Here is a 12,319-nt window from a genome sequence, read left to right as displayed (position 1 = left end):
TTATATTGATCTTTCACAATGTAAAGTTTGTTGGATATAAAAATTTATTGCTTTCATTTCAATTTATGTGGCATCTTTTAAATTTTAAGATTTAAATAAGTTTTTCTTTGACTATTTTTTATATATTTTAAAAATATTTTTAATTATCAATTATTATGATTTATAATACTTTTTAAGTAATTTTTAAATATATAATTTTCATGCACAAAATCATGATCAAAGTTAAACTTTTGATTCTCAAAATTTTAATTGTCACATCAACAGACACAAAGGGAATATAACAAGATCACTTCATGAATCAATTTTTTTTCTGTAAAAATATAACATTATGCAGAGGTATCTGCTGTGTGTAAATGCAGTAGCAAAAGTTGTCACCAAAGCAACTGCAATACATTTAAAATTGTGATAGGAAGATAGCTAATTGGTTGATTAATTCCTAATCTCTTGAGATGATTGGAAGTCTCCTACTTCCTGCGCCGGCGCCGCCGTTAAGTCACCGACTAAGCCTCTGGAACTGCCATCCACGGCCAGGTCCTCGGTGCTCACTGAGCAAACAAGGCGACCGCTTTCTCTCCACCCTTATCGCCACCAACTCCGACGATCTCTCCGCTACCCGCCGCTTACTTCGCAAATTCGTTGGCTCATCTTCCAAGCACGTCGCTCTCAGTACTCTATCTCACCTTCTATCTCCTACTACCACCTCTCATCATCGCCTCTGTTCTCTTGCCCTCCCCGTACGTCTCTCTGTTATCATGTATTTCAGTTTGTCCTTTTCATTGATTCATTGCGAAGCAGAATGTTTATTGGCAGTTATGTGTTTCAATTTTTCCTACTAACTGATCACCGCCAAGTGTGACTCATTGCGAAGCAAATTGTTTGTTTCCAGCTGTATTATTATGTGTTTCAATTTGTCATACTACTGTATTATTATTATTATTTTTGCGATAAGTCTGATTAAATGCAAGGTTAACTGTTATTTCCAGTTGTATTTGGAAATCAGTGAAGCGTCATGGTTTGATTGGAACTCGAAACTAGTGGCGGACTTGGTTGCATTGCTTTACAAGCTAAAGAGATTTGACGAAGCTGAAACCCTAGTTGCTGAAACGGTATCTAAATTGGGAAGCCGAGAACGAGATTTGTGCAGTTTCTACTCTCAATTAATCCTTTCACAATCTAAGCACAAATCGGAGAGAGGCGTTTTGGATTTTTGTACAAAATTGAAGCTGGTTCTCTTGTGTTCCTCGTCTGTTTATTTGAAGCAACGAGGGTATACCTCAATGGTTGAAGGATTTTGTCTTATTGGATTGCCGCGTCAAGCTGAGGAATTAATGGAAGAGATGAAGGAATTAGGACTGAAATTGTCAAAGTTTGAATTTAGGGCTCTAGTTTATTCATATGGGAAATCAGGATACTTAAGAGATATGAAAAGGATTGTAGTTGAAATGGAGAGTATGGGATTACAATTAGATACGGTTAGCTCAAATATGGTGCTTAATTCATTTGGATCTCACAATGAGCTGTCAGAAGTGGTTTCGTCGCTCCAAAAAATTGAAGCTTCAGGTGTTCCGTTTTCTATTAGGACTTACAATTCAGTTTTGAATTCTTGCCCAACAATTAGTCTATTACTGCAAGATCCGAAGAGCGTCCCTGTTTCTCTGGAAGAGTTAATGGGCAATCTGGATGAGAATGAAGCGGTTTTGGTGAAGATATTGGTTGGATCCTCGGTTTTGGTGGAGAGAATGCAGTGGAAGCCTTCAGAGTTGAAGCTGGACTTGCATGGGATGCATTTGACCTCTGCTTATGTGATCATATTACAATGGTTTCATCAGCTTCAATGCAAGTTTCTTGCTGAAAATCGTGTTCTTCCATGTGAAATCATAGTGGTGTGTGGAGCAGGAAAACACAGTGTTGTTAGAGGAGATTCCCCTGTGAAACGGTTGATCAAGGAAATACTGCTGCGGATTGGATGTCCACTCAGGGTTGATAGGAAGAACATTGGATGTTTCATTTCTAAGGGAAAAAGTTTCATGGAGTGGTTATCAAATTATAATGCCACTATACATGAAAGGATGTCCTGACAGCCACAAGTCTAGATGATTAATAAATAAAGATGATATCGCAAAAGACTACAAGAAGAAGCAGAAGAGGTTGAATTGGATTGATCCTTATCAAACCAGTTGGTTATGATTGAGTAGAAGCACGATCATCTGATATGCTCAAACATACATTTTTCTGTTACACTAGTGAGACAGCTGATAAGAAAGGTAAATCATCATTAATTGTTGAAGCATGTCGCTTTTGGCTGAACAATTATCCTCAGCTATTGAAGCATCTAAAATTTTGCTGAATATTGTGAGCTGTTCTGGCATTTAATATTTGGTTATTGGCCTAAATTACCTGTGTTTCACAATTGCAAAACTCCTGCATAGAAGTCCAACAAACAAATCGAGCTGCATAAGCAGTTCAACGCAGCTCAGAAGTAAGCAATCATAGTGTTTATCACCCAAAATAGAGAAACAAATTGTTGCAAGATATCCTGTGTAAGCAATATATGAAGTCCTTACTGTCGCAGGCTTTATGAGCAAATTCTTAAAGATCAAGGTCCTTGTTTGGTAATTATTCATAATAGTGGAAGACAAACATGAAGGCAAAACCTATTTGCAGCATAGATTGCTCTACCTAACCAATCACATTACAATTTCTACAGCTCCGTTGGGAAACGTTAGGTAGCAAAAATGTAGTCATTCTGTCTCATGAGGGTATCCAAATACCTGTCAGCAATAATTCAACATCAACCATTCTGCAAGATTTGCGAGACCATCGGTGGACCAAGGAGTATTTACAAGTTCTTTGGGTCAAGAAGTAGGAACCTCTCCAACAAGTATCAGACAACAAGCTTGCCCTTCCACAGCATGAGGCAATAATGATGTAGCTCCAACACGAACAATAATTCTGTGAGTGCTTCAGTATTTCTGTTGTCCAGCCGCAGATTTTAAGCAAGGTCAGCAGGAAGTTATGTCCCTTTATTTTATTTGTGGTATGATAATAAATATAAGATCAATGATCAGTAGGTGGAAAGAATCCATGTACTCAAAGAATTCAGGCAACTGAATGCAATTCACTCAACTAACCACTTCTTTCTTGCAAAGGTGATAGTCATTTAAGGGGACTTGCTAGCTTACTATTAATTAAAAGAATCTCACTTCAAAGTAATTTAGCTAAAGCCTGTTCCTATTAAATTTATCATTACAAGAAATGTTGCACTTTATGGACTCGTCTATAGGTGAATCCTCCAATATTACAATCCTACTTGATCTCAATCCATCCCGAATTGTGCGTTGTTGTAATCCATTTTCATTCCACATTACAAAAATATCCTTGTTTTCTCCTCTTGATCAATATATTCATCTTTTGTAGGCAGGGATAGATGTGTATCTTCGTAGCAGGTATAATAGGCATGGATAGATGTGCATCCTCGATAGCATATAGAGACACACTCACTACTTTCGGTTCAAACTCTTTTATATAATTGCATGATTTTTATATAAAAAAAACAGTATGGGTATTTATATACTGATTTTACTTCCATTATCGCTATGTGGATGAAGTGGTACTTTGTACCGCAAATCCTGAATCTGCCTATGTTAGAAGGGAAAAACTGCTTTATGGGCTCATCTGTAGGTGAATCCTCCAATATTACAATCCTACTTGATCCCAATCCACCACGAACTGTACGTTGTTGTAATCCATTTTCATTCCACATTATAAAAATATCCTTGTTATCTCCCTTTGATTGATATATTCATCTTTTGTAGGCAGGGATAGATGTGTAACTTAGTAGCAGGTATAATAGGCATGGATAGATGTGTAACTTCATTGCAGGTATAATAGGCATGGATAGCTGTGTAACTTCGTAGCAGGTATAATAGGCGTGGATAGATGTGCATCCTCGATAGCATATAGAGACACACTCACTACTTTCGGTTCAAGCTCTTTATATAATTGCATGCTATTTTATAGTATATGTATTTATACTGATTTTACTTCCATTTCACTATGCAGATGAAGTGGTACTTTGTATCGCAAATCCTGATTCTGCCTATGTTAGAAGGGAAAAACTGCTAATTATAGAAACCTTGTGTACTTCAAAAGTGGAAAACAACTTCTGCCTAGACCATCAAGGGTAGGACACCAAAAACCCCGTGGCTTAAATGTCCTATTCTAATAAAAGAACATCAAAAATAAAACTCTTGCCTCAAGAAATTGGAGCATCTGCGAGCCAATTCCTATTAGATTTTCTTGCTTAATTCCCGGAAGTAGGCCAAGTTGAGGGAACCCTGTTGGAGGTAATGGGAGGCATACCACGAACATTGATGTCAATGGGATACAGTCGGTACTCAATGTCGAACTCTTTGAAAATTTTAACCATCTCCTCAACCAATTGAGCTCGTCTGTTCCATCTCTCTCCCATGTCCTGATGATTAATTCTATGTCTGATCCATACAGACAATTTCACCCTGTTTAGATCTTCTAGGTTCATCAATACAACCGAAGGAGAGGGATACCAGTGGTCCTTCCTGCTCTCAATATAACTGCAATAGAAAGCCACAAATGTTATGTCCAATCATAACTTATACTTGTTTAAATCTTCCTGGTTCTACATACTAGCCGCAAAGTACTCATAGTGGTGATAAAAGATTATATTGGATGACAAGAACAAACATATACCTGATCATTCTTTGTTTCATAGCAGCAATTTTCTCTGCTGGTGTAGAAATGTGGACCGTAAAATCAACCGAGTCTCCCATATCAGGACTACGGTAGTAATTGCCAACAGGTCGTGTTAAAAGAGTACTATTTGGATATATTATCTTTTGGTTGTCAAATCTCAGAAATACGGTAGTTAAAATATTCATCTCTTCGACAATCATCTGAAAATCGAAAATATATAAGTCAGGCCTTACTAAACACATAAATACACTAAGGGGTCGTTTGGTAGAGTGTATTAGCAAAATTAATGCATGCATTAATTAGGTGTATTAATAGGACTTTGTTTGGTACACTTTTTCATGTTATGCATTAGTTATACATTCTATTGTGAATTGCTAATACCATGAATTTCTAGGTATTAGTAATGCAAGGGGATTTAATGCATGCATTAGCATGATTAAAGACCCAATTACCCCTCAAAATTCTTTTTACATCTTTTCCACCATAATTGTTGATATTTTTGTAAATAAATATTTTTATGCAATGCATGCTATTTTTAATACATTAAACCAATCAATGCATAAGAAATATTTTATCTATAATTAATGCAAGCATAACTTATACAAACATTACTAATGCAAGCAATTCCTAATACACTCTATCTAGCATTATTTTTATACACTCTACCAAACGACCCCTAAGTGCTTGTTTGACTTAACTTATTTTAAGCAGCTTATAAGCTGAAAACAACTTATAAGCTAAAAAAAATAAGTTGGGGCAGCCCAACTAATTTTTTTTTGGCTTATAAGCTGAAATTAGTAAAGTTAAGCCAAACAAACCTAATTATTTTTTTGGGCTTATTTTAAGCACAAGATGAGAGAAGCAAAACTGAGATGGTTTGACCAACGTTGTTATATGGAGTGGAGTGCTTGACAGTAAAAAACTCTCATGTTCAGAAGATGCATGTTGCGGAGATGAGGATGTTGAGATGGATGTGTGGACATACTAGGAGTGATAAGATTAGGAATGAGGTTATTCGGGAGAAGGTGGAATGGCACCTGTGGCAGACAAGATGAGAGAAGCGAGACTGAGATGGTTTGGGCATGTGCAGAGGAGGGGTGTCAACGCCCCAGTTAGGAGGTTTGAGCGGTTGGAGTTGGGGGTTATGCGGAGGGGTAGGGGCAGATCGAAAAAGTATTGGAGAGAGGTGATTAGACAAGATATGACGCTACTCCATATCACCGAGGACATGACCTTAGATAGAAATGAGTGGAGGTTGCGGATTAGGGTGGAAGGCTAGTTGGGATAGAATGATGTGTTGCCGTATGTCGGTTTAGGGGGGTCGTAAGTCTAGGCATGCCTTTATAGTTGTGTTGTTGTTTCCTTTGATAATCACATTACTTTGCTATCGTTATTGTTCTTGTCTTGTAAAATTTGGATCGCTTTTTTTGCCATTATGCTATATATATTGTATGTTTTTCTCTCTTAATTGGGACTGTGACTTTTGAGCCAAGGATCTTTCAGAAACAACCTCTCTATCTGCATTAGGTAGTGGTAAGGTCTGCGTACATCTTACCCTCCCTAGATCCCACTTGTGGGATTTCACTGGGTATGTTGTTGTTGTTGTTGTTATTGTTTAAGCACAAAATGGCTTTAAATTGGCCAGCCAAACACTCAAAAAGTTGAAAACAGCTTATAAGCAACTTATAAGCTAATCCAAAATGGCTTAACAATAATATTCCCACTCTCTTCCATTTTATATGATACATAAGTATGATCTAAAAAGAATGACACTTTTTTATATTTGGAAAGTTTTTAACGTTAAACTTCCCCTTTTATCCTTAATGGCATGCTCATATAACCATAGAATTGTTATGACACGTTTAAGAACACAGGCTCTAATGGTGCTAATGGTATGTCAAAAGTCTTTCTTTCTTAAGTTATATGACCTATCGAACACTGTCATATTATTATGGTTGAATAGACATAACAAATTAGAAAAAAGATCAAAGAAAGTATGCTATATACCTGAACTCCATCAATCTCACATCGGTCACCCACATCAAATGGATGCATCACAAATAAGAAAATGATAGATTCAAATATGGTTTTGCATGTGTTTCCAAATACAAATGCCACAACAACGACTTGAGAGCTGACGAAGAGCAAGAACTTGCTGGTTGCGATCCCTAAAATCACAAGGCAGATGACTAAAATGATGATGCTGACTAAAACATTCACCATCTGATGAAGTTTGTTCACTGCTGTTTTTGTATCATTTAGCGTCAAAGCTAGAGCTCTTCGTTCTCTAAATGCATTCACCTACAAAAATTAAGGATAGTTATTTGATACTCCTATTTGTGTCTGCAATTTGATAAGATCACAAGGGTATGTGCTCAACTTCATCAAGAATTAATGATAGAAAAGGTACAGTTAAACTCCTTGCGGATATATCTTGTATCCACTGGCATACAATCAGTGCAATTTAACATCTTGTTGAAGGGTCCTTGTCTTATTTCCAGGTTATATTAGTTCCACTGATTGGGGGTAATTTCCTTTAAAGTGATTTGGAAGTTAAATCCATTGCTTCTATGATCATTTCTTACCACCCAGTTCTTGAGTGATGCTTTACTGATCTTTTCTCTGTCCGGTGATCCTTCCACAAGATTCATAGTCTTCAGAGCTTCATCATCTCGCAAGAAGCTACTTAAGTCCTTCAGATAGATGAACCTGTTAGAAGAACAAAGTTTGGGATTAAATTTACTGAAGTGATATGACCAGCTGACTGCTTTTCAAGTATATGATCCTTTTGTCTGACATAGCAAGTAGGTCTATCAAAAGATATGGAAAGGTGTAATTAATCAAACCATTAAGAATTAAGATTATGGAAGTCTCACTACACCAGGTGGCTGGCTAAGCCAAAGCTGTATATTGGTATGCACTACAGCAGTAGTAATCCCAAAATTGGAAATGATTCAGGACTATGAAATGGTTATCCATAAATTAGGTACTATTATTTAACAAGAAAGAAACGTAAAAGGATAACAAGCTGAGGAAAATTACTGACTGAGGAAAATTACTGATATGTATCTTTCTATACTGTCTTCTTTTCTGTTGTCTGTGTTAGCACAAGATGAGGGGAAGAAGTAGGACAAGCTAGGAAACTTGATGAATATGGCGATGCTGCGAATGATCTGGTTGGTTTTTCCCTTTTCTCCTCTTTTTTGTTTTTTTCTTTGTTTGTGAGGCCATATTCCTTTCTCTTTTCAGCCAAAAAAAAAGATCTACTTATCACATCCTCACAGCAAAATAAGAGAAGGTTTTGCTCTTTAAAGTCTTCAAAAACTAGTAAAATAAAGTGATCTGTTACCTCAAGTTTAACCTCTACGAAGTTCGATGTCTTCTGGTTCTAGAAAAATGATTTGGATTAATTAGATGTAACTGGGAAATTATGAAATTACTTACTTGGACCTAGGCTTAGCAACATTTCTGAATATTTTCCTGGCAGCAACTTTGGCCTCATATTCACTTCTTATCTGTGTAGTAGAGTCATCTTCTCTTTTGGTATCGAGTATTTGCTCATCTAACGTAGATATTACCCCATATCTTACTATTTTAATCAATCTCTTCATATTCCAAGCTGAAATATTCTTGGGATTCAACTTATGCAGATGATCAATGGATATTCCTTGATTTGGTTCATCTGGATTTTTTGACAAGGGACCAGAAATACCAGAAATGGCGATACTTACTGTTCTTGATGGTTTTGGTGTTGGTGTTTGCCCACCATTAACACTTGCACCCTTACTACTGTATCGAGGAGCAAGTGGAGGCCTAAGTTCTGGTGGCAACTGTGCCCCTGCAATATTCTGTAGCTTCCAAACTTCAGCCAGTGTTCTGTCCTCTTCTTCTTGAGATCGGTGGATTTCAAGCATAGGAGGACCTGATAATGTCTCAATCACATACTGATTGAACAATGACTCTTGAATTCGATCGAAGAAAGTACTAACATGAAATGAAGATGCTAGGACTTTAACCATGAGAGTTTTCACCAACCATAACATTGTCCCAATTAGCATACATATCATCAGTTTGTTGATGTACCCCAAGAACTTATTAGTCGTATCAACTTTCTGATCAAACATGGAATGCCAAGCAATTAAAACCAACCCTAACCAAAGACAATTCTGAACAGGCTTTCTAACACCATAAACGAAATATAGTACCCTTTTCCGCAATAGAAAATTCCTCTCAATAAAGAACACAACTAACCGAATTACCCATCCTGATAACAATCTCCCACATATTAAAACAAGAACCAAAACTAACCATTTCCACAAATGAAGTCCTCTTAATATTCTTCTCTTCAATATAGGGATAATAAGTGTGCAGATTAAAGCTGTAACAATTACAATAAGACTTATCCATTGTAACAGCGTCCAGCAATCAAGTTTGTCCTTTTTAAATTCATCTGGAAGATCTTCATCGAATAATGGATCATCGTCTTCCTCCTCTGGTGGCTTTAGCATCCCAGAAGTTCTTCCTAATAGTCCAGATTTTAATTGACCTGATTTTCCAATTTTTCCTGATTTCCTCTCAGGTATGTCAGGCTGCGGGTCAATTAGCCTTGATTTTGTCTTTGCTCTCCCTAATATGTTCGCTCTCTTTTGAAACGAAGTGCACCTTAGCACCTGATCAGTATCACCAACACCATTTTTAGGAGTGTAATATGTATTGTTGCTGTTATTAGTATCATCTGGAGAATTATTCATGTTTATGGTCCTCCTTCGATTAAGATACTTTTGCTCATTGGGTGTTGCATCACTAGTTTCACCACCCTCTTCATCGCTCGATGAATCATTATTATAAGGTTGGTCAGGCTCGATGTCAACCACGTTACTAGATGGTGACGGAGCCTGAAATGAAACTCTAAGTTCTCTTGACGTTGTATGATTATGATTGTGTTTGTAATCAGGGGGGAAATTTATTAGGGGACTGGATCCAGCAGCGCTGTGATCATTTTCAGGTTTTGGATGATTCCTCAGCTCGTCCATCTCCATATCCATGTCCAATGTCATTTCACATCCAACAGCTCTTTGTTTATTCAAGAACTGTCCAATTAATCTGGAGGGTGGATCCTCAGGCATGTCCTTGCCACGCTGGAATGTATTCGGGCCGTTGTTTTGGGGCCCGTTATTCATTTCTTCTCTCCAAAATTCGTAACTTGGCTCGTGCCATAACATATTATGTTCGTTTCCATTGTTTTTTTCTCCACCGTCGATCTTGACAATGACCTCTCGTCGGTCATTCAGATCAAAGGAGGATCTTGTCGTCAACGAGGAGTTGATGGAGGAGGAAGCAGACGGGGCTTCCGGGCTTCTGTGAGCGAGTATGGGTTGATTTTCGATATTGTGGGCAGTGGAAACCTTCTTATAAGAACCATGAGGTGTTAATGATTTCTTGAGAGATGAAGAAAGTTGATCCATGATTTCTAATTCCTATGTATTCTTGAGGTTTAATTTCCTCTAATCCTTCAACTTGAAAAGAACATGTTTGTGGATGAATCCTTCAGTCATGGGATGTGCTGCAATTGGTAAACGTTATATTCCTATATTGGAGGAAGGGGTATATAAGTTTGTGTATGTGTTGAAAGATGTAAAAAATAATGGTTTTCTTTGTATTGATTAATTATGGTATTGGCATGGAACAAAAATAAAGAGAATCACGGTAAATACTCCCAGGACAGATGGGATATGTAACGATAAATAAGGAGATTAATTAGCCAAGTTTTTTTTTCTTTCTTTTCTTTACCATGCAACAAGTTTGCTTTTTGGCTTGCAGCACATGAGCTAGGTTTTCTAGTTCACGTTCAAATCTTAACCTAAAAGTTATCATGTCACATCAACGCATAGAAAAGAATGCTACTCTATTTTAATTTACATGACACATTTTTCTTTTAAGTCAATTTAAAAAAGAAAGACACATTTTTATATTTAGTAATAATTCAATTTCAACATATAATGCTTGAAGTTATAAACTTATAATATGTAATATTTTCAAAACTAAGCACTTATATAGCCTACACAAATATGATTTTAATCTTATGGGTGATTCTTTTTAAGTGCTTGGTTTTGAAGTACGTGTTGTTTTATTTCAACTAGTAAATTAAAATAAATTGAAGAGAAATAATCAATTTATTCCCCGTAACTGTATTTTTTACCATTATAAAAGTATGTTTATTTCTTTTTTTCAGGATTATAAAAGCATGAAGTCTCTAAGTGAAATGTTAACTTTTTTATCCCCCGTAAGTGTATTCCATATTATATAAACTTTGTAATTATATTTATTTAGTTTTTAATTAATAAATACTTGGATTCTGAAAAGATATAGAGAATAAAAAATAAAGGTAAAGATTTAGAATGGAAGAACTAAAAAAATAAGGAGAGGTTTTGAAAAGTTTTGGAGTTAAAAATAAGGAAATATTTTAAATATTGAATAGATAAAAGTAAGAAAAATAATTGCTAGTTGAACGAAGCAATTGTTTGCTTTCTCTTAAATTTGTGGATTTTCGAACAAAAGCAATTGAAGCCCAAAGAGTCAGGTGTTTAAAATTGAACCATAACCGATAATTCAATTACAAAATTAGCTTATTGGCTTATTGATATTGGGTTATCGAATAAATCGTTGGGAAATGGATTAAAATTTTATAATTAACGACTTATTGGTGTGGGGGTGGATTATTCAATTTTCTTATCGGATAAACCGTCAACCCATTAAGAATTACCATACTTACACTTTTATTTTAGGTATATTAGCTCATTTAATATTTTACCATAATATATTAGAGTAATTATATATTTTCCTTTCTTAGTCCTAACTTCGAAAGGCTAAAGCCGTAAAGCCAGAAAAACTTATTTACTTTTCTATAATTATACATTTTACCTTCAAGAATAAAGAGCAAGTCAGCAAACTCAAAAAAACATTAAAAGAGGTAAAGGCGAAAAGAAGCCCTTGTCTCACTACATTTAAAATAGTAAAAAGAAGTCATCTATTTTGTAAGGTGCGTTCATCGAAAAAAAATGTACCATAAAAATTAATTAGAGGTTCAGATAATTGCTAATCCGTTACTGAACCAACCGATATCTTGTAGGTTGGCTAGCAAATTAGGAAATTTAAAAAATTAATATTTGATAGGCCAAATCGTTAAGTAAAATTATCCGCCCAATCTGCTTGATAAGCAGTCCTACAAAGAGTTATCAAGTATTTTGACAATCCTTTTATAAGTTATAACTAAATTACTTGTGAGTAGGGATGTGCATTCGATTTTTCGATTTGGTTTTGTGTTATTTGATTTCGGTTTTTTGATTTTCGATTTTGGAAAAGTGTAATTCAATTTAAACAAAAAAAATTGCTTTGGTTCGGTTTTTTTCGGTTCGATTATTCGGTTATGTCAATAATTAATAGCATAATCAAATTTATATTTGCATGCTAAATATAATAAAAATTACATACAAGGAGAAGTAACAATATTAAATCTCTTAAATATACTTTCTAATATAAGTCACAAGTAAAACTTTAAAATAAAATAACTTAAATTATACCAATAGAT

General features: G+C 35.6%; 2 protein-coding genes across 4 annotated transcripts; one reads left to right on the top strand and one right to left on the bottom strand.

The window, feature by feature from the left end:
- Window positions 1-335: 335 nt before the first annotated feature.
- On the top strand, window positions 336-4,786 carry LOC129876825 (pentatricopeptide repeat-containing protein At2g17033). Of its 3 annotated transcripts, XR_008763419.1 has the most exons (4): window positions 336-734; window positions 984-2,264; window positions 2,708-3,001; window positions 4,063-4,786. XR_008763419.1 is itself a non-coding variant. In XM_055952313.1 (2 exons), exons 1-2 carry the CDS (start codon window positions 450-452, stop codon window positions 2,076-2,078), a joined length of 1,380 nt encoding a protein of 459 aa, XP_055808288.1. In that variant the 5' UTR covers window positions 336-449; the 3' UTR covers window positions 2,079-2,348. The 3 variants fall into 3 exon arrangements, 1 of the variants encoding a protein (XP_055808288.1); XR_008763420.1 differs by lacking the exon at window positions 2,708-3,001; XM_055952313.1 differs by lacking the exons at window positions 2,708-3,001; window positions 4,063-4,786 and having other exon boundaries at window positions 984-2,348.
- LOC129876824 (mechanosensitive ion channel protein 6-like) lies at window positions 4,304-10,395 on the bottom strand. The gene is made up of 5 exons (XM_055952311.1): window positions 8,176-10,395; window positions 7,317-7,440; window positions 6,739-7,032; window positions 4,729-4,931; window positions 4,304-4,592 (listed from the first exon to the last, which is right to left on the bottom strand). Exons 1-5 carry the CDS (start codon window positions 10,194-10,196, stop codon window positions 4,304-4,306), a joined length of 2,931 nt encoding a protein of 976 aa, XP_055808286.1. The 5' UTR covers window positions 10,197-10,395.
- Window positions 10,396-12,319: the final 1,924 nt, after the last annotated feature.

This window comes from Solanum dulcamara, chromosome 12 (genome assembly GCF_947179165.1).
Source record: "Solanum dulcamara chromosome 12, daSolDulc1.2, whole genome shotgun sequence".
Taxonomy (NCBI): domain Eukaryota; kingdom Viridiplantae; phylum Streptophyta; class Magnoliopsida; order Solanales; family Solanaceae; genus Solanum; species Solanum dulcamara.
Note: the sequence above shows the minus strand (reverse complement) of the source record. Positions and strands in the feature narration are given on the sequence as shown.

Coding starts and splice junctions, on each gene's coding strand:
- LOC129876825 (XM_055952313.1), top strand. CDS start 450: ATGATTGGAAGTCTCCTACTTCCTGCGCCGGCGCCGCCGTTAAGTCAC. Junction 735..983: donor TCTGTTCTCTTGCCCTCCCC/GTACGTCTCTCT, acceptor TGTTATTTCCAG/TTGTATTTGGAAATCAGTGA.
- LOC129876824 (XM_055952311.1), bottom strand. CDS start 10,196: ATGGATCAACTTTCTTCATCTCTCAAGAAATCATTAACACCTCATGGT. Junction 7,441..8,175: donor GTTGCTAAGCCTAGGTCCAA/GTAAGTAATTTC, acceptor TTCTTCTAACAG/GTTCATCTATCTGAAGGACT. Junction 7,033..7,316: donor CATCACTCAAGAACTGGGTG/GTAAGAAATGAT, acceptor TAATTTTTGTAG/GTGAATGCATTTAGAGAACG.